Source organism: Populus euphratica, unplaced genomic scaffold, assembly GCF_000495115.2.
Source record: "Populus euphratica unplaced genomic scaffold, PopEup_1.0 scaffold157.1, whole genome shotgun sequence".
Classification (NCBI taxonomy): Eukaryota; Viridiplantae; Streptophyta; class Magnoliopsida; order Malpighiales; family Salicaceae; genus Populus; species Populus euphratica.
This window is the reverse complement of record NW_011500044.1, coordinates 409,863-429,220: the sequence shown is the minus strand read 5'-3', so window position 1 is coordinate 429,220 and position 19,358 is coordinate 409,863. Positions and strand designations below refer to the sequence as shown.

General features: G+C 33.5%; 3 protein-coding genes across 5 annotated transcripts; all 3 read left to right on the top strand.

Moving 5' to 3' along the window:
- The first annotated feature begins 2,319 nt into the window (after nt 1-2,319).
- Nucleotides 2,320-5,490, top strand: ANNAT3 (annexin 3). Its single transcript, XM_011001300.1, has 6 exons — nt 2,320-2,616; nt 2,954-3,099; nt 4,017-4,244; nt 4,593-4,805; nt 4,890-4,979; nt 5,100-5,490. Exons 1-6 carry the CDS (start codon nt 2,541-2,543, stop codon nt 5,301-5,303), a joined length of 957 nt encoding a protein of 318 aa, XP_010999602.1. The 5' UTR covers nt 2,320-2,540; the 3' UTR covers nt 5,304-5,490.
- Nucleotides 5,491-7,703: 2,213 nt separating this feature from the next.
- Nucleotides 7,704-12,451, top strand: LOC105107393 (U-box domain-containing protein 44-like). 3 transcript variants are annotated; one of them, XM_011001298.1, is made up of 4 exons: nt 7,704-8,171; nt 8,466-9,287; nt 9,386-9,686; nt 10,880-12,451. In XM_011001298.1, the coding sequence occupies exons 2-4, from the start codon at nt 8,490-8,492 to the stop codon at nt 12,322-12,324; spliced, it is 2,544 nt and encodes an 847-aa protein (XP_010999600.1). In that variant the 5' UTR covers nt 7,704-8,171; nt 8,466-8,489; the 3' UTR covers nt 12,325-12,451. The 3 variants fall into 3 exon arrangements, with proteins under 3 accessions (XP_010999600.1, XP_010999599.1, XP_010999598.1); XM_011001297.1 differs by having other exon boundaries at nt 8,423-9,287; XM_011001296.1 differs by having other exon boundaries at nt 7,704-9,287.
- Nucleotides 12,452-12,941: 490 nt separating this feature from the next.
- Nucleotides 12,942-16,843, top strand: LOC105107392 (U3 small nucleolar ribonucleoprotein protein IMP4-like). Its single transcript, XM_011001295.1, has 9 exons — nt 12,942-13,171; nt 13,254-13,337; nt 13,419-13,528; nt 13,656-13,706; nt 14,270-14,413; nt 14,550-14,639; nt 15,168-15,274; nt 16,142-16,226; nt 16,432-16,843. Exons 1-9 carry the CDS (start codon nt 13,060-13,062, stop codon nt 16,528-16,530), a joined length of 882 nt encoding a protein of 293 aa, XP_010999597.1. The 5' UTR covers nt 12,942-13,059; the 3' UTR covers nt 16,531-16,843.
- The last annotated feature ends 2,515 nt before the right edge of the window (nt 16,844-19,358 follow it).

Sequence of the window (19,358 nt, the reverse complement as noted above, 5' to 3'; positions counted from 1 at the left end):
GATTTGTTAGGTTAACAAGGTTATCTTCTAGTTCTTTTATATATATATATATGTCTTAAATTGACTAGGTTTAATAACTATAACATGAATTTTTTTGTTTTTTTTTTGTTTTTTTATTCCCTCCTAGAAGTACTACGATGTGAACTTGCTTGCTAGGTCAACTATTAAGACATCATTAATAATAATAATAATAAAGTGAACAATGCCAAAACGTGTTTCACAACACTAGTGTGGAAACACAAATGCCTTTCTTCGACATCTTCTGACCTCAAATTTCGAGATGCAAAGTTGCTTGTCGTCCTCGTGTTTGGTCTGCAATTTTGAGTGATTGTGGTAGAGGGAGAACTACCTGACATCATGATCCTTCCTTTATTGAAAAGATTGTGATACGGTGTGAACAAAGAAATTAATTAACAATGTGGGGGTATTTCAATCCTGTTTTTATTTGTGTTTTAAAATGGTTCTTGAAAAAATTTAATTTTTTAAAATATCTTTAGATCATTTTATCAGATTAATATTAAAAATAAATTTTAAAAATAAAAATTATTATTTTAATATAATTAAAAATAAAAAAACACTTGAAAAAACACACTATAATTAACCTTTAAGTAGCAGTCGAGAATGAAGCCATGGCATGCATAATTATTGATATGGGTCCAATACAGATGAGGCTACAGCTCATGCCTTCACGTTCTTTCTTTCTTTTTATTAGTTGGTATATCTCTTACAAGATACTGCAGTATTAAAACCATCCAGTTTGGATGGGAATTGATAATGATTTATGGGTCGAAAATGTCACTTTCCTTCTCTTTCTTTATTCTTCAGTAGGTCTGCCTTCAATTATATTTCCTTTTTTTTTTTGTTTTACTCATAATTATTGTACTGGCTCGGAATAGGACTTGAAAACGTGCTGGTTCCTGAGTTATCAAATCAACGAGCAAGTGATGAGATGAGCTTGTTTGTTTTTTTTTTTTAAATATTTTAGAGTTGACTTGGTGAAGTTTGATCTGATTTTAGAATGACAGAGGCTAGCCTAGTATTCATGAGAATCTATTTTTCATCCTTCCATTGTACACAAATACTAGCTCAATTGGCAGAATGGCAAAGGCTACTAAATACCTTCAATTTTGTTGATAAAATTGCTTAAATTTTCTAACTAGAATCTCTAGTGGAGAGGCCTGTTAGGTTTCTTGCTTGGCAGAATGCTATCAGCTCAGATGGCAAATGAAGAAACAGCCATCATTTTGTTTAAAGATTGCACTGATGGCAATGAAGAAATGGGGCCTGCAGCAACCGAGAACCCTGTAAAGCTCGTCGAAGCTGCTTATTTTAACCATACAGCTACTTCCTGAAAGGATCTGAAGATATTATCAGACGAAAATACCATATCTTATACCATTTTCATCTACTTCGATGGAGGAAAGAGCACACAGGGGATTGTCAGTGTGAATTCAACTTGGAAGGGCTCGATCAGTCGTGCCAATCAGTCGTTGTGCCACTCACAGTTCACACCAAACAAGAAAAACTTAAAAATAATTGAGAGCAAACACAGACGATACACATGATTCTTTGACCATAGGGCTAGAAAATGTAGCCAGAATAAAACGAAGAAGAACTATACACACCAGGAATAAATTCCTACTTCTTCTTCTATAAAAAAAAAAAGAAAAAAGAAAAAAAAAAGAACTATAAACACCAGGAATAAAAAAAACTGTTCCCTCTTTTTAAAATTAAAGGAAAAAATACTGATTAAAAATTGTCTTCTGAGCAGAGATAAAGACCTACTTTTATTTATGTCTCAATAATTAAATATGTTTTTATATTTATTTTTTTATAAATACATTTTCCTTAACAACCCATATGTATGAAGCAGGTTACGACAACAAGCCATAGTTCTTTTTTCATGAGAAAAAAAAGGGAAGCTTCCAACATTTCTTTTCAATAATTGATTATCTCAATTAAAGAACAGACCGAAAATAAAAATCACTAATTAATTAATATGAGCATTTACTCCCCATTTATTTTGCTTTTGACAAACTGTCCCAAAGACCTTAATTAGCTAGCAAATAAATCAAATACGAATATTCCATGGCAACAAACATGAAATTTAAAAATTCATGGAAGTTATCACAAATATACCAAAAACTAATGGCTCTACTGCAAAAACTCATTATACAATGATTCATAAGTTAATTTCCTAAACAGCCCTTGTCTTCTGTTGTTTTTTTTACTGCTGTTATGCAAGAACTGGACAGGGTGCAAGGTTTTTCGCAGAGGGGCATTGGTGTCCAATAAAAGAAGTTCAGAAATCAGAACTCCTCAGCTCGTGCTTGCTTTTAGGAGGGAAAGTAGAAAGAGAAGGAAACAACATTAAACTGAAAAACAGAACTGGAAGCACTCACTTCTTCTTCTTCAGATTGAATGTTGTCTTAAGATAACAAATTTTCTAACCTTGACCCACGAAGGAAAACGATAAAAAAGACACCCCATTTCTTAATTAGGCTCTGTTTGTTTCCAGTGAAAATTCTTGGGAGGAAAAAATGGCTACCCTCAGGGTACCAGAGGTTGTTCCTTCTCCAACCCAAGACTGCGAGAAACTCAGAGATGCCGTCCAAGGTCTCTCTTTTTTCTCCTTTTGTTATATATATATATATGTATGTATGTATGTATGTATTCAGCCTTTTTGGGTTTGCCTGCATGTCTTTAAGTTTCTATGTATATAGAGCAGAAAATGTTGAAAGAAGATTTTTTTTTTTTTTTCATTTCTTTCTGGGTTTTGATTTTTTTTTTCTCCCACTGATTTCTCTTCCTGGGATCTCTGAATTTCTAGATTTTCTGGTCAATTGCATGTTCTTTTTCCATAACTTACTTTCTAATGTATTTAGAGGATGAAGAAACAGAAGAATATTACCCATTTTTCAGTTTATTGATTCTGTTTGGTTCTTGTGAATAGGATTGGGGACAGATGAGAAAGCAATTATATGGATATTAGGACATAGAAATGCAAGTCAAAGGAAGAAAATCAGAGAGACATATCAGCAGCTTTACAATGAATCCCTCATCGACCGTCTCCACTCTGAGTTATCTGGTGATTTTAGAGTATGAATTTGTTATCCCTTTATGCAGAGTTATTAATACAAGTTCAATTGAGAAATTTCCAAGCATCATAGTTGTAAGCATCATAGTTGTTGAATTCTCTGTTTGTCAGAAAATATTGTCAAAATGTACAGAAAAGTTTGCTGGTGAATGAGAAAAACAAACATGAAACCCTTGAAATTTGATGCCTGAAGAAAAAAAAAAAGACAAGAAAAAAAAGAGGAGTAAACATTTGAGATTGAAAACACCAATATAAGGTTACAATCCATGTTGCTTGTGACTATAATATACTGTTTGCCAGTAAGAAATAAGACTATTTTTTTTTAGTTCATGTAAAACATGCTTGCCTATAATATGTAGTAAGAACAATGAGACTAATTGCAGCCTTGGTAAGGAAATCTGCTTTGTGCAAGTTAGTTTTTCTGCTAAATGCGTGTATCAGACTTTGTTCGCAGAAGAGAAAGTTGTTAGAATGCAGCAAGTCAAGGCTATGTTTGTTTTCCCCTCAAAGAGAAAAGGAGGTCGAAAATATTGGTTTTTTTTTTTTTGATATTTAATTAGTGTTTCAAGACAGAAGAGATAGATAAAGAAGGATAGAAATGTGTTTGGTTAGAGAGATGGAGATATGATCATAAAATTAATTCGTATTACTTCAAAACAGGAAGGACAAGCGACATGTCTCCTCTTTCCCACTATCTTCGTTTCTTTTATCTCCATCTATTTTGTCTTGAGAAAGTAACCAAACACTACAAAGCATTTCATTTAAGTAAACATAGCGTTCATTCATGTTAGTACAGACTCCTATCGAACAATTTTTTTCATAAAACCTTCAGTTTGTATGGCTTTACATTGAGCTTTGGTTTCACAAATGTCAATTCATCCATTGACATCTAACTTCTAAAGCTTTTTATATGTAACAGAAAGCGGTGATCTTGTGGACCACTGACCCCCCAGAGAGGGATGCAAAACTGGCAAATGAGGCACTGAAAGCTAAGAAGAAGAGCATGAAACAGCTGCAAGTGATAGTTGAGATGACATGTGCATCATCTCCTAACCATCTTCAGGAAGTAAGGCAAGCCTACTGCTCTCTTTTTGATTGCTCACTTGAAGAAGATATTGTATCAGCAGTCCCCTTGCCACTCAGAAAGGTAAAATCTCTGTAACAGACTACTCACCTCATGGTTAAAAGGGGAGATTGCAAACTCTAAGAATTGACTACCGGCATGTATGCTCGTGACATTGTGAATCAGGATGTACTCATTCAAAAGTAAAGGAAAAGTAACATGAGTTAGAACAAGCTAGCTGTTTAGATGATCAACATCTTAGGTGTAATGTGGATGGCATTGGCATTGTAAATTGAAAATTTGTCATCCAGATGCATGGCCTGGGCATAATTAGTTTCATATATTAGAACTGGCAGCAAAGATTCACATACCTTTGTTAGCATTTTAAACATTTTTGTAACATTAACACAACCTAATGCTGGCATTGAGCAGATTTTGGTGGCTGTAGCAAGCTCTTACAGGTATGATAAAGAACTGGTGGATACAAAAGTCGCCAACGCAGAGGCAGCTAAATTACATGAAGTCATCAAATCAAAGAAATTAGATCAGGATGACATGATACTTATACTCAGCACTAGAAACTTTCATCAACTAAGAGCAACTTTCGCATGCTACAACCAGAACTTTGGAAATTCCATTGACCAGGTTCAGCTTATTCAACTACTTAGAGTGAAAGGTAGTTTTGTTTAAGACATTTTCTGGACAGTTTTCTGAGCAATTCATTTGCAGGACATCAAGAGCTGTGGAAAGGGAGATTTGGAATCTCTTTTGAGAGTGGTAATTAAGTGCATAGACACCCCAGAGAAACATTTTGCAGAGGTATTTAACTGTCTCCATAGCTGGATGTTCCCTCGTCTTAAACAAGTCAGCTTCAAAAACCATTCTTTCAACTCACTTTCTCACATCATTTACGGCATTGGTGTTAAATGCCACTGACAGGTCATTGGAGAAGCCATCATTGGGTTCGGAACAGATGAAGATTCACTGACTAGAGCAATAGTAGCGCGAGCTGAGATCGATACGATGAAGATCAGAGGGGAGTATTTCAACATCTTTAAAACCAACCTTGATGGTGCAGTTACTGGTGATACTTCAGGAGACTATAAAGACTTCTTGATGACCTTACTTGGTGCAAGGATCTGATTCACTCTGTACATTTATCTATTTCTTATACCATTTGAGATATTTGGACTGTGTGCTTGCATCATTTAAATAAAATTTGTATCAGACCTGCATATTGCCTGCTAGAACATGACTTGAACCTCTATGTGGAGCTGTGATATATTGGGTTTTATTTGCTGTAAAGAAGTTGCTCCAAGTGATCTTTTTACCTCCTTTTTCATGGAAAATTAGGTGGGGAGTAGCAAGCTGCATATTATGGAAAGATTGATTAGAAAAGAATATATTTTTTAGAATAAATTAATAGTAAATTAATTATTTGAGCTCTTCAAGAACAACCGATGGAGCTTCCGGAGCTTATTGGGTCTCCATCTATCTAAAAAGTGCGTTATTAAATATAAAAATCAAAGGCCACAAAAGTTTATAAAGGGCCGATGAGGCCTATAAGAGTATATGCAAGGCTGTAAGGACAAACTACCCAAGCAAGCAAATTAGGACAAACTACCCAAGCAAGCAAATTTAGGAGGCTTAAGACACCATTTGCAATTGCGGTTTTTGAATTTTTTTTTGAATTTTTTGTATTATATATTATTTATTTTTTTATTAAAATAAAAAATTATTATTTTAATATATTTTAAAATAAAAAATATTTTTAAAAACAACAATTATCTTTCTTCTAAATAAACTTGAAAAATTCAAACTAGAAGGAGAGGGCACCCTTGTATTATATAATTATATAGTTGACGGATTTAATTTTTGAGTCACCGTGGTCAATGATATTTATAAAAATGATGTTTTTTTTTCTTGGTATTATCCTAATTGGATTAGGGCTGAAATATTAAAGACCCAAATCAATATTTTATACTGTTTAACTAAATTTTTCATCCAGATCAGACTTTTAAGTAGGTTAATTTACAAGGACAAACTGAGTTTAATAATTATATATTATATTAAAAATAAGTTATTTTCATGTTGGATTTTAAATAATCAATTAGCAACTAGATTATATATTCACACAAATACATCGTATGATGAATTTGAATCCTTAAGGAGTATACTAGCTATCTATTTTAAAGTGAATTCTAGTCACTATAAGATGTAATAGATTTTAAAAAATAAAGTATTTAAAAATACGTGCAAAATAGTTCAGATACTCATATTAATAATAATAATAATAATAAATCTGGTGTCAAAATCTAATTTATCTTTTAACAAATAAAAAACCCCATTGAAATTAAATTCTTCTCACTTCATTTTGGAATGGATTAACGAAATTAAGGGTTAATGTTGTTGTGAGTAGATCAACATCCATGCATCTCCTGATGAATAAAAAAATCCATTAGTTTTAAATCAAATTATAATTACATATACGCTTTGGAGATGAACATTAGCTCAAACTATTCTATTTGAAAAAAAAAGAAAAAATCTAATTGAATTGATTTTTTTTCTTTTAAAATTTAAATAAATAAACTACTTGGTTTGTTTTGATTTTACCTTTGTTAAAATCAAATAAATATAATTTGAATTAATGAGATACCAAAGCTAACAGGACAACAATAATATAAAAAATACAAGAATTTTAATAAGTGTAAAGAATGCAGAAGTAAATCCTAAATTTATAATTTGTTTTTCTAAAATTTAAATATATGGTCACAGTCTATTCTAAGAAAATCTATCTCTACTAAAAAAACAACTTAAAAAACAAAAACGTTAAGAAAATTAAAACATAATCTAAAATGAAAATAATAAATCTTAAAATCCTAGAAAAATAACAAAATTGACCTAAACAATAATTTTTAAAAGATTCAACAGTTCGATATAAACAATATTATGACTTTTCACAGGAAAATTATTAATAAATTACCTAAAAATCTTTTGTTATTTTAATTCTAGAAAGCTATTCTAATATAATATAATTAAATCTTTTCTTGCATTTAGACTTACCACATTAATCCATAAAATAATATGATAGGTCATTTACATGATCTATTTAGATTATATTCCTTTCAATTAGAGTTAACATCCTCATCTAAATGCTTAAATTCTTCATTTTCCACGAGCCCAACTGCATCACCTTTTGAGCTATATGTTTTACTGGTTTTGATTTAGTAGGCCTTTAGTTTATAATATTAAATCTTTTTATTTGGTTCTTTGATTTTGTTCAGTTTGATTGAGATTTTCTTTTTTTTTAAAAATCTAAAACCAAACCAAGTCTTTTTTTTTTAAAAATAAAAAGCTCTGACCAAAGTTTTCCAGCAAATATAAAATATAGAAACTGTTCGAATTAATTAATTTTGAATCAGTTCTTACAAATATTTAAAACAATTCAGTTACCCTAAGCAACCCAGCATGTAAATCCTCTAAAGAAAAGCCTATTATCTTTGTCAGTAGAACCACGCAAGGCAAACTGTGAGTAGACTGACTGGCTTGACCTGAATCCCACACAGGCAAAGGCAAGTAAACAAAGAAAGAAGGCATAGTAGCAGCCTTGGGCGATAGAAATCGCTGGAGCTTCTTGAATGCAGCTTTTTTCTTACTTGACTTGGTCTCTTCTATCCGCATTAAATTTTACAAGTTAAAAAAGCAGCGAATCTACAGCCGCCTTTAACTCATTAAGGAAGAAGTCAGAGCCACTGATCCTTTAGATACCCTTCTACACATAACTCCAAACAAGAAAGCCTCAAATCCATTTCCCACTCACCCACGAAACGCTTTCACTTATGTATTTTTTTTTTTTTTGGGAATCTTAAAAAACTTGAGGTTGTCTGAAATGTAGACAAACAGGTGAATCCAAGATAGACTACTGTACAAGGTCTCAGTCTTTGTCTACGCTGATTACTTGTAATAAACCATGTCAAGATGAATTTAATGGATGGATATCTTCTCGTTCAGGTTCTTAGTCTTGTTCGTTTCTTTTTTACCTTTGAGTTCTGAAATTCTTGCTTGTTGAATTCTTGTTCTTGTACGCAAGACTTGCTGTATATTGTGTGAGTATGTAGACAAGCACAGATGCTTGTAAATATATGTATTTCCGCTTTTGATATCTGCTTGATTTGATTTCTGATTTTCAGGCTCGGTTGCTGTTCAGTTCTTTTGATTTCTTGCTAATCTTTTCTTTCTCTGAATTCTTAATACTTGCACAGGGAACTCTCAACGTCTGTAAATTTCCTGATTTTGTTTTGTTAGTTACTTCTATAATTTCAAGAAAAAATGGAAAATTCTGATAGCAGAAGCATTTCTGAGATTGAATCAGAGCAACAAGCCTCGACAGAAGAGGCGGTATCAACTGCTAAGAACTTGGAATTCGATAGAGAAGTATTCGCTGAATTTGCAGTTCTGCTTGACAAGTTCACACCGATTCTTATATCAATAAAGGATAATGAAAAACTCATGGACAGTCCACAAGTTCAAAAGGCAGTTGGATCCATTGAAAAAGAGCTTAGTCGCGCTGAGGACTTAATTGAAAGAGCTTGTTCAAGATCACCCATCAAGCAGGTTGAGTTTGTTACTCAAGAACTTGGGAGATCATTAGGCCTTGTTCTCTTTGCAAGTATTAATGCATCCACAGAAGTCAAACAAAGTATTGCAGCATTACACAAAGAATTGATGAATGTGAAGTTTGATTCCAGTTTTACTGCAAGTCCAAGTCCAAGTCCAAGTCCCAGTCCTGGTGCCAGTCCTTGTGTAAATCATGGTCCTAGACCGAGCAAAGAATCAGGGTTTGTTAGTGAGCAAGATTCTTTTATTAATGAAATCGAGGAGGAAAAAATTAGTCTTAGCATTGATGAAGTTGTGCGACATCTCAAGTACGGAAATGATGAAGAATTCAGGCTTGCACTTTTGGTATTAGGTGATTTAATTAGGGATCAGGTAATTGAAAAGGAGTGGATTAATGACGAAGATATTATTCCAATTCTGTTCAATCGACTTGGCTCGAGCAAGCCTCACAACCGGTTAACCACCATCCAGATACTGAGAATTCTTGCTTTGGAGAATGATGAAAACAAGGTGAATCATACGAGAAATGATTTTTTTTCTTTATGATTTTTGTTTCAAGTGTAAGATTTGAAGTTTGCAGCTATCTTACGTTGTCCGGTAGCCTGCAGGACAAAATGACGGATGCAGTCTGTTTGTCAGGGTTGGTGAAATCTTTGGCACGCGACGCGGATGAAGGGAGGGAAGCTGTAGGACTGTTGTCAGAACTCTCTGATATTTCTGCAGTTAGGCGAAGGATTGGAAGAATTCAAGGTTGTATTGTTATGTTAGTCACCATGCTTAATGGGGATGATCCGACAGCTTCAGAAGATGCGGCGAAGCTGTTGGTTGCACTGTCAAGCAATCCTCAAAATGTGCTTCATATGGCTGAGGCTGGTTACTTTAAACCTCTAGTTCATTGTCTGAAGGAAGGTAATGTGAAAGCTTACTTTTACGTATTGCATGTTCTGTAGCATAATTTTCATGGGTAGTCCTGTTGGCTAGAAAATAGTTTATTTTTAAAGTGAATTTTAAAAAAGTGAATTCAAAAAAAAAAAATTATTTTTTAATATTTGGTATTGTAATGAAAAATAAGTTAGAAAATAATTTACAATATTTGGTTATGTTATGAAAAATAAGCTAAAAAATTACTTATTAATATTTTATTTTTTTAAGTTTATTAAAATAATAAGGAACAAATCTTATAAATTAAATAGTTGAATGAGAATGAAATTGAAAAAAAATATAATTTCATAAATTATTTCAAATAAAATAAATAATAATCAAAATAATAGAGATCAAATCTAAAAAATAAAAAAAATAAAAGATGAAGAAATTAAAATAATAACAATCAACATTTCATAAATTATTTCAAATAAAATAAGTAAAAATTAAAAAAATAAGAACCAAATTTAATAGATAAAAATTTTTGATAAAAAAAGATAAGGAAAAAGCAAATAGCAATTATAAAAATAAGGATAAAAGTTAATATAAAAATTAAATTTTAAGAGATGAAATTAAAAATAAATATTCAAAACAAATATATATATATATATATAGCAATTAAAAGTTTAAGGATCAAATTTGATATAATTAGCAAATAATATTATTTCTAAACTTTTCATAACTTCTGAAAAGTGTTTTTCGTTCAAATTTTTTAGGAAAACACTTTCCTAAAAACCAAGCCAAATTTTTCTTTGATCAACTTTCCTAACGGCAAACAAATACGAGAAAATTTGAAAAGTTATTTCCCATAAACTATTTTTTAGAAAACAAACACAGCAAAAAAAAAAAATACTTTCTTGAAAACCAAGTTAGATTTTATTTTTAATTAAAAAGTGTTTTTTGTTGACTAAAAAGTATTTTCTATTAACCAACTTTATTAATGATAAATAAATATAAAAAAATTTTAAAAATAATTTCTTAAAAACTACATATTTTAGTCCTGTGCATGTTGTTTTATGTGCCTTTTGAGTGGAAAAGCATGCATTTGGGATTTTTTTGAGTCGGTGTGTGAATCCTCAATCGAAAATCGATATCATAGTATCAAGATCTGAACTTAATGCCTACCAAATTGTTGTATCCAAGAACCTTGTTGTCTGAATGCAATCATCGTGTTTTTATAGGCTCTGATAAGAGCAAGATCCTCATGGCAACAGCAGTTTCAAGGATGGAGCTTACAGATCAGTGCAGAGCCTCCCTTGGCGAAGATGGGGCAGTTGAACCCCTTGTAAGGATGTTTAAATCTGGAAAACTTGAAGCCAGGTTAGCTGCTTTGAATGCATTACAAAATCTATCAAACTTGACAGAAAATATACAACGTTTAATCAGTTCAGGCATTGTAGTCCCCCTGCTCCAGCTACTGTTTTCCGTGACATCTGTCCTTATGACTCTCCGTGAGCCGGCATCTGCAATACTTGCAAGGATCGCTCAATCTGCAACTATTCTGGTTAAACAAGGCGTAGCCCAGCAGATGCTCTCACTTTTGAACCTGTCTAGTCCCGTTATTCAGTATCATCTCTTGCAAGCTCTGAATAGCATTGCATCCCACCCTAGTGCATCCAAAGTAAGAAGAAAAATGAAGGAAAATTGTGCAGTCCAGCTTCTTTTACCCTTCCTGACAGAGAGCAACACCAATACCAGAACTGCTGCATTAGATTTGCTTTACACCCTTTCTAAAGATTCAACAGAAGAGTTCATGGAACAGCTTGGAGAATCCTATCTCGGTAAAATTGTCAGTATCATCTCATCACCAGAATCTGAAAGTGAAAAGGCTGCCGCAATCGGCATTTTGAGCAATCTTCCTGTTGGCAACAAGAAATCAACAGAAGCACTGAAAAAATTACATTTTCTGCCCATTCTGATCTCACTAATGCGTTCAGGTGCATCATCATCAACAACATGGTTAGAAGAGAGCATCTCAGGCATACTTATTCGCTTTACCGTTCCTTCTGATAAGAAATTGCAGCTTTTTTCAGCAGAACTAGGGGTTATTCCTATCCTTGTGAAGTTGTTGTCAAGTGAATCATCAGTAGCCAAGTGTAGAGCAGCAACCTCACTCGCACAACTATCGCAGAACTCCCTAGCCCTTCAGAAGTCCAGAAAATGGCGGTGGACATGTATGCCTCCTTCTGCAGACGCTTTCTGCGAAGTCCATGATGGCTATTGCATCATTAAAAGCACATTTTGTTTGGTCAAGGCCGGCGCTGTCCCTCCACTGATCCAAATATTGGAAGGTAAAGAGAGGGAAGCTCATGAAGCTGCCCTCAACGCCCTCGCAACGCTCTTGCAAGATGAAATTCGGGAGAGTGGAAGCCTCTTCATAGCCAAAACATCTGGTGTTCAAGCCATAATAAGAGTGTTGGAATCAGGAAATGTAAAAGCTCAAGAAAAGGCACTGTGGATGCTGGAGAGAATTTTTAGAATTGAAGAACATAGATCACAATATGGAGAATCTGCCCAGGTGGTCCTCATCGATCTTGCGCAGAATGGCGATCCAACATTGAAATCAACAATTGCAAGAGTCTTGGCACAGCTTGAGCTATTGCAAGATCAATCTAGTTACTTCTGAGAGAATTTACTTAGTGTGAGCATAATGTCGTGCATGTGATTTTTTTTTTTTAATGATTCTATACACATTATTTCATTCACTTGTTTTTTTTTCCCTTGATATATTTAGATTATCTTATTAACTAGGATGGATTTCATATCAAATTAATATACTAGGTTCATTTCTTATTTATTTTATTTGAAATTTAACCCCATTCAAGAGTTGCATCAATAAATCATTGGATTAATTTACTATATATTAGTAAAATATGTTGTAAAAAAATAAAAAAAATAAAAAAAACTAATTAAGACGAGCCAAAGTTAATAATAATAATCTTAATAGTTAATTAAATAAACAATAATAAAATAAATTATTAAAAAATTAATAAATCATCGTATTAATCCACTAAACCAATAGAAATTTAATAATAATAATAATAATTTTAACAGTCAACTCAATAAAAATAGTAAAAAACATTATGAAAAAAATAAATAAAAAATAAAAAAGGGCCAACAAAAGACATGTCGTTGAGTAAGAAACAGCGTCGTTGAGATAATTATGAAAAAACAAAAAAAATGCCAACAAACGACATGCTGTTTTATGAAGATATCAATAATCAAGAAACATCGTCGTTTAGACCAAGCGCCATCTTTCTCCTTCAGTAGTCACTTCTCCGAGAAAACCCTAACAGAACCCTACAAAATAGCACAACCTGCACTTTCTCTCTCTAGAAAGACAACATCTATCTTTCTAAAAATGCTCCGTCGAAACATCCGGTTGAGAAGAGAGTATTTGTATAGAAAAAGCTTAGAAGGCAAAGAACGTTTACTTTACGAGAAGAAACGCAAAATCAAAGAAGCCCTTGCTGGTATAAAAATCAGCTCTTTCTCTTTCTCTCTCTCTCTAAAAAAATGCTTTGATTTTTTGTATTAATGAATTAAATTTTACAGAGGGAAAACCGATTCCTACTGAGCTTAGAAACGAAGAAGCCGCTCTTCGTCAAGAAATTGATCTTGAGGATGAAAACACTGCAAGTATGCTTCTTATATATATGTATATATTTGTTTTTTTATATATGTTTTTGATTTAATTAAATTTAATTTGTTTAATTTTAGTACCGAGGAGTCATATTGATGATGAATATGCCAAAGCAACTGAAAGAGATCCGAAAATTTTATTGACTACGTCGAGGGATCCGAGTGCTCCTCTTACTCAGTTTGTTAAGGTATTAGAAGAAGAAAAAAAATAAACAATGAAATGTTATGTTGTTGTTGTGAGGTTTTGATTGTGCTATATGTGTGAATTTGCTTGATTATGAATTTGATTCGACTGGTCCTTACATGTTTGTTCAGGAATTGAAGTTTGTGTTTCCTAATGCAGAAAGAATCAATCGTGGTGGTCAGGTTAGTAAATTGATGATTAAAGCCAAGAGGCTGACAAGAGGCTGAATTAGGGTTAAAAAGGTGGTTTTGATGGTAGTATCTTCTGATATAATGTTAATTGTAGAGGTGGTGAAGAAATTGTGTTAATAGAACTTGTTGCATGAGTGTAAATAGGAAGTTGAGTTTTGTATAGGTCAAGGTATTCTATGCCGCATGGGAAATTGGTTCATATACACTTGTGCTGGAATTGAAGCTTGTGGTTCTTAATGCAGAGCGAATCAATTGTGGCAGTCAGGTTAGTAAATTGATAATAAATAAAGCCAGGAGGTTAATGAGAGACTGACTTAGGGTTAAAAAGGTGGTTTTGATGGTTGTATATTCTAATTTAATGTCAAATGTAGAGGTGGTGAAGAAGTGTGTGGTTACTAGAACTTGTTGCATGGGTATAAATAGGAAGTTGAGTATTGGTAAAGGGTATAAGTCTGTATTATATGCTTTATGGGAAAATTGTTCAGTTTTACATGTTGGTGAGATTTGGACTTTTGTTTTCTGAGGTGCACTTTAAAAAAATTGTTCATTTTCAGGTTATATCTGAGATTATTGAAAGTTGCCGGGCACATGATTATACTGATGTAATTTTGGTGCATGAGCATCGAGGAGTGCCAGATGGTTTGGTTATATGCCATCTACCATTTGGTCCAACGGCTTACTTTGAATTACTCAATGTGGTAAGTTAGTTTGGTTATTCTTGTGTTTTGAATTACTCAATGTGGTAAGTTAGTTTGGTTATTCTTGTGTTTTTGACCTTTTGTTGGGATTATGTCTCGGGGAATTTTGTATGCTGATTAAGTGTTTGTATTGTAGGTTACCAGACATGACATTAAAGACAAGAAAGCTATTGGAACTATGCCTGAGGCCTACCCACACTTGATTCTTAACAATTTTAAATCCAAGGTAATAATTTTCCGTTCACTGAATGTTTATATCTCGATTGTAGAATTTGACTTCTCCATGTACATCCTGTGGTCGTTTGAAGATTTGATGGACAAGTAAACATCTTGAGTTAGTTTGTTGCTTTTGAAAGAAGGTGGAAATTGTGCTTATATGTGCATGCTCAGGTTATGCCTGGAACTTTGGCACTTTCATTTTTCTTTGATGAAATTGCAAATCTAATAAATTGTGAAGGGATAAGGAGAGAGACTATATAGAAGATTGCAGAAATATTTAGCTGAAATGAAATTTTAGTATTGCTACTGATCATGGTTGCTATATTCAATCTTTGCAAATGACTGCATTAATTGTAAAGTATCAGGGATTTTATCGTTGGAATAATCCCTCTGAGGACAGTTTCTTTGGATGTTGTAGCACTCTCTGCACCTATATGCTATGCTTGTAAACATTGTATGTGTGCTTTATTGCTTTGATAGTTTTACTTGTTGATGGTTTATTCCGTTGTGGAATTTCTTTTGTTGATGTTGACAGCTGGGAGAAAGGACAGCAAATATTCTAAAACATCTTTTCCCTATGCCAAAGCCAGATACTAAACGCATAATCACATTTGCAAATCAATCTGACTATATCTCCTTCAGGTTGGTTCCCTGTTTCGGTCCGTAAAAGATCTCTTTTTTGAGCCAAATTAGCTTAATTTCTTATTTTATGCCATAATATAGTGCTGTATTAATAACAAACCATTGTAATTGCATGGGATATCCATCTTCACGTGGATTTGCTTGGGATACCCTTGTTAAGTTCAGTTCATTTATGTTTGTGAAAGAGTTCTGAGTAGCCCGCCTTGAATAGCGTGGATTGTTTGTTTTGCAGCCCTGCTAATTTAGAGGTTTTCTATGAGAAAATTTATAGATAATATGACGAAGCAGAAACATCACAAAGACAAGGAAATTTAAGTGTTGTCAACTTGTCATGAAAGGCTTGTCTTTATTATTATTATTATTTGGAGATGATGCTTTAGTCATAGCAAATGACAAGAGGCAGCAGCTATATGCAATTTGCCTTCTGCCTTACAAGCTCTTGACATTACTTTGGGGATATCAATGGTTGAATTTTAAAAGTTTTCAAATTTATCAGAAAATGTCGTAAGTTGATCAACAGAGCGCAGATTTAAAGATCGAAATCTTACAAAAACATTCTTGAAATCCCTAGACAACAACATTGAATATCCTGATAGAAAAAAAAATAAATCAAAATCGAAATGTATATGAGTTACTTTGTTAGGTCCAAATGTGGTCAGCCTGGTTTCTGGTTTCTCTTGTTTCATACAATATTATTTTCCTATCATGCTTGTATCATAATTTCAAGTTTGAACATATTCTTCCTGTTGGCTGTTGCCTTTTCTATTCACAAGCTGTTTATTAGTGGAATTCACCATCCTTTCTGTACAAAACTGATCACTTTTTGTTCATATGGAATATGCTTGGCTGATTATTTGTAATGTGTAGACATCATATATATGAAAAGCATGGAGGCCCCAAGTCTGTTGAGCTCAAAGAGATTGGTCCACGATTTGAAATGCGGCTTTATCAGGTATCTCTAATGCCAATTAGATCACTTTTTCCTGCACATAAATCTCCTTGCCACCAAGTTAGAAAAGGCTTCCATAATGTAATTGATATCAGTAATTGGCAAAACATACTTCATATAGCCTCTGTAAATGCATCTGCTGTAGTTATTAATCGATGGTGTAATTCTCGGATAATTGATGTTTATGTTTTCTACGTTGTTTCAACAGATAAAGTTAGGAACAGTGGATCAGACTGAAGCACAAAATGAATGGGTGCTTAGACCCTACATGAACACCACTAAGAAACGGAAGTTTATTGGAGACTGACATGACCCCAGGAATTAATCTCAAACCTGTTCTCTATTTCTTCTGTGTTTTGGCAATTTTGGCATCAAATATGCATAAGCTGATTCATATTTCCACCTGCTGTTAAAATCATGTTGCCATCGATGCTCTCTCTTGCCCCTTGACCAGTGGATCAGACTGAAGCACAAAATGAATGGGAGCATTAGCGTTTTTTTTTTTCCATTCATTTTAGTTAAGGCATTGGCACATACTTTAAATATATTTTGTTTAGTCCTTTTTTCCCCTGCATTTTTGGGGATTTAATTTATGGGCAACAATGCTACAATCCTTATAATTCCTAAGGTTGCGTTTGTGTTTGCGTTTTGTTAATATTTTAGAATAATAAAAAAAAGATAGTGTTTGGTAGAGACGCAGACGTAAAAATAAATAAGATACAGGGACATGCTCCCTCAACCACCTAAGAATTATCATTCATGGTTTGACCTTTGATCTAAACCAACCTGTCATTGCATGGTAGAGTTGCTCATTTTTGTATCCCTCATTTCCCGAGTCTAATTTGATTTTAGAGAGACTAGCAGCTCTGCTATGAAATTGAAAATCCAGGAGCTGAAAATCTGATAGTTCTATTTTTGCAAGGAAAGGTTCATCTACCAAAATCAACTTGGTAACCATACCTTACCAAAATCAAAAGCCTTTCGCTGCTTAGAGCTATACATGGTGCACCTTGAATGCACACACCATCACCCAAGCACAAGCCAGATACCATTTTAATAATAACAGGCAAGAGAAAAAAAATGCATAAGATTTTCTTAGGAGAAGATATTGATGGATATGAGGAAAGACAGCCAAAGGTGTTATCAAAAGTTTGATCCTTCACTAACTACAATTTATTAGGTGAGAGTTGACTCACAGTGATACATATAACCTTCATCAACCTCAAATGCTTTATTTGTCCCGCTGCAATATTCAGAGGGAGCAGCTTTCACCTAAACTAAGGCTTGTTTCCCTTCAAAATGTACCATGCTATTGGCAGATGCTAGTTTCTTCGTGCATGTGACCATAGTTTAAGTTGGGTTTTATGTCAGCAAACTTCTTTAGACTGTTCCTCGACCTATAATGAATCGAAGATTCAGCCATAAACCAAGACAAGAAAGGTATATAAGCCGAAGAGCTATACCTGATACAGTCGATTCATTTTATCCATTACAATGTGTCCCACCTCCTCAACACTGTAACAAAATAAGGATGTCCAGCGTCTTCAACTTGCCGCTCTGTATATGTCGAAACTTCACCAGAATTCAGCGCAAGGTGACCGGGTCCCTGAAGCAGAAGTTTACATGTAGGCTGCAGTTCATATCATTGTTCAAACAGAGATCTGCGGCAAAACTCGTATAGCCCAAGTCAACAGCTGTGAGCTGTAAAATAAAACCATTTTGCTGTCCTTGTAACTTGTCAACAGTTGTGAGCTGTAGAAGAACATTGATGAGTTTATAATGATATTGAATATATGTGAAAGCCTGCAACCTGAATTGAAACAACTGTGAAAAAGAGAAACCGATTTGCCATTGATGCAACACAAGCTGTCCCATTGATTGAATTGGTCTTTCAGCATGCACCAAGGAAGTCACAGGGATAGCTTTTACTTGGTCAAGCAAACAGATGAAAATAACACTTGCCCATTATTCTTTCTGAGCAATATTACAAAAACAAATGAAAAACAACTTCAACCCAGTACTCCTTTTCTATGCAATAGTTATTTTTCACTACTCATTCGAGCATTTTACCTTGCTGGGTGGGCCAATGAAGTCATAAGGATTAAGGAACACATCTTCTGTTGATAACATCACGAAGTTTTTGGCCATTGTTAGTTGTCAACAATGGAGATCTTGTTTGCAGGATATCCTGGCAAACGCATATAAACACTAACAACATATCCAGCGTCTCCCTCATCTTGGTAGAACCAAGGAGAAGGAACAGTCTCGCCTCTTCGATGGTAATAGGGCACATCCACTAACTGGCATTCACAGGAGAATCCAGAATTTGCTTTATCGCCTCTTCCATGTCTTTCTCAAATGACCGACCAGTGAAAACTGGTAGAGGGCTGTCGGAGAAGAACTCCTTGAATTGGAAACGGTCCTTGAATGGCAAAGCACCGAACTGAAGTTGCAAAAAAAAAAAAAACACTCTCTTCTAAGCCCAGCCAAACACATAATAAGCCCATCAGAGCAATACGTTCCCAAGCCCAAAACAAGTGATCCAACAACCCAAATAAATAATAATCGAAAACAACAAAAAAGGTGACCCCACAACCCAGCAAGAGAGAGAAAACGCCTCCGATGCCTTTTTTTTTTTTAAAAAAAAAATTAAATGGTTACGAAATATGCGTCGGAGAAATTGAAGCCATTTTATTGGTTGGCTGGCAGTGTAGTACGGGTCATCTATATAATTTATTTATTTTATTTTTTTGAGTGATGTGGGCATGTGTTTCCATTACCCCATGCTAGATCTGTCCATAATTTTAGATAAATTATTTTTATTACAATGACAATGGCATGCTACAATTTATTAAAAAATATTTGTTTGACTTTATATTTTATAAAATTCAAGTAAAAATTTGGCTTCAAATGGTTATTTATTTATATTATTTTGATAGATTTTTTATCGTATTTATATTAATATTTAATGTGTATTTGAAATTATGATTAAATATATTTTAAAAATAATTTTTATTTAAAAATATATTAATTTATTTTTAATATTACCATATTGAAATCATAAAAAAAATCTTTTTAGTTATTTTTAAAAAATAAAACATGCTATTAAAACACATCAAGAAATAAAATCTCGGC

Excerpts from the sequence above, each read along its gene's own strand:
- LOC105107393 (XM_011001298.1), top strand. The coding sequence starts at position 8,490 with ATGGAAAATTCTGATAGCAGAAGCATTTCTGAGATTGAATCAGAGCAA. Across the intron at positions 9,288-9,385 it reads TGGAGAATGATGAAAACAAG|GACAAAATGACGGATGCAGT; the intron begins GTGAATCATACG and ends GGTAGCCTGCAG. Across the intron at positions 9,687-10,879 it reads AGTTCATTGTCTGAAGGAAG|GCTCTGATAAGAGCAAGATC; the intron begins GTAATGTGAAAG and ends GTGTTTTTATAG.
- ANNAT3 (XM_011001300.1), top strand. The coding sequence starts at position 2,541 with ATGGCTACCCTCAGGGTACCAGAGGTTGTTCCTTCTCCAACCCAAGAC. Across the intron at positions 2,617-2,953 it reads ACTCAGAGATGCCGTCCAAG|GATTGGGGACAGATGAGAAA; the intron begins GTCTCTCTTTTT and ends TCTTGTGAATAG. Across the intron at positions 4,980-5,099 it reads CAGAGAAACATTTTGCAGAG|GTCATTGGAGAAGCCATCAT; the intron begins GTATTTAACTGT and ends TGCCACTGACAG.
- LOC105107392 (XM_011001295.1), top strand. The coding sequence starts at position 13,060 with ATGCTCCGTCGAAACATCCGGTTGAGAAGAGAGTATTTGTATAGAAAA. Across the intron at positions 13,707-14,269 it reads GAATCAATCGTGGTGGTCAG|GTTATATCTGAGATTATTGA; the intron begins GTTAGTAAATTG and ends GTTCATTTTCAG. Across the intron at positions 16,227-16,431 it reads TTGAAATGCGGCTTTATCAG|ATAAAGTTAGGAACAGTGGA; the intron begins GTATCTCTAATG and ends TTGTTTCAACAG.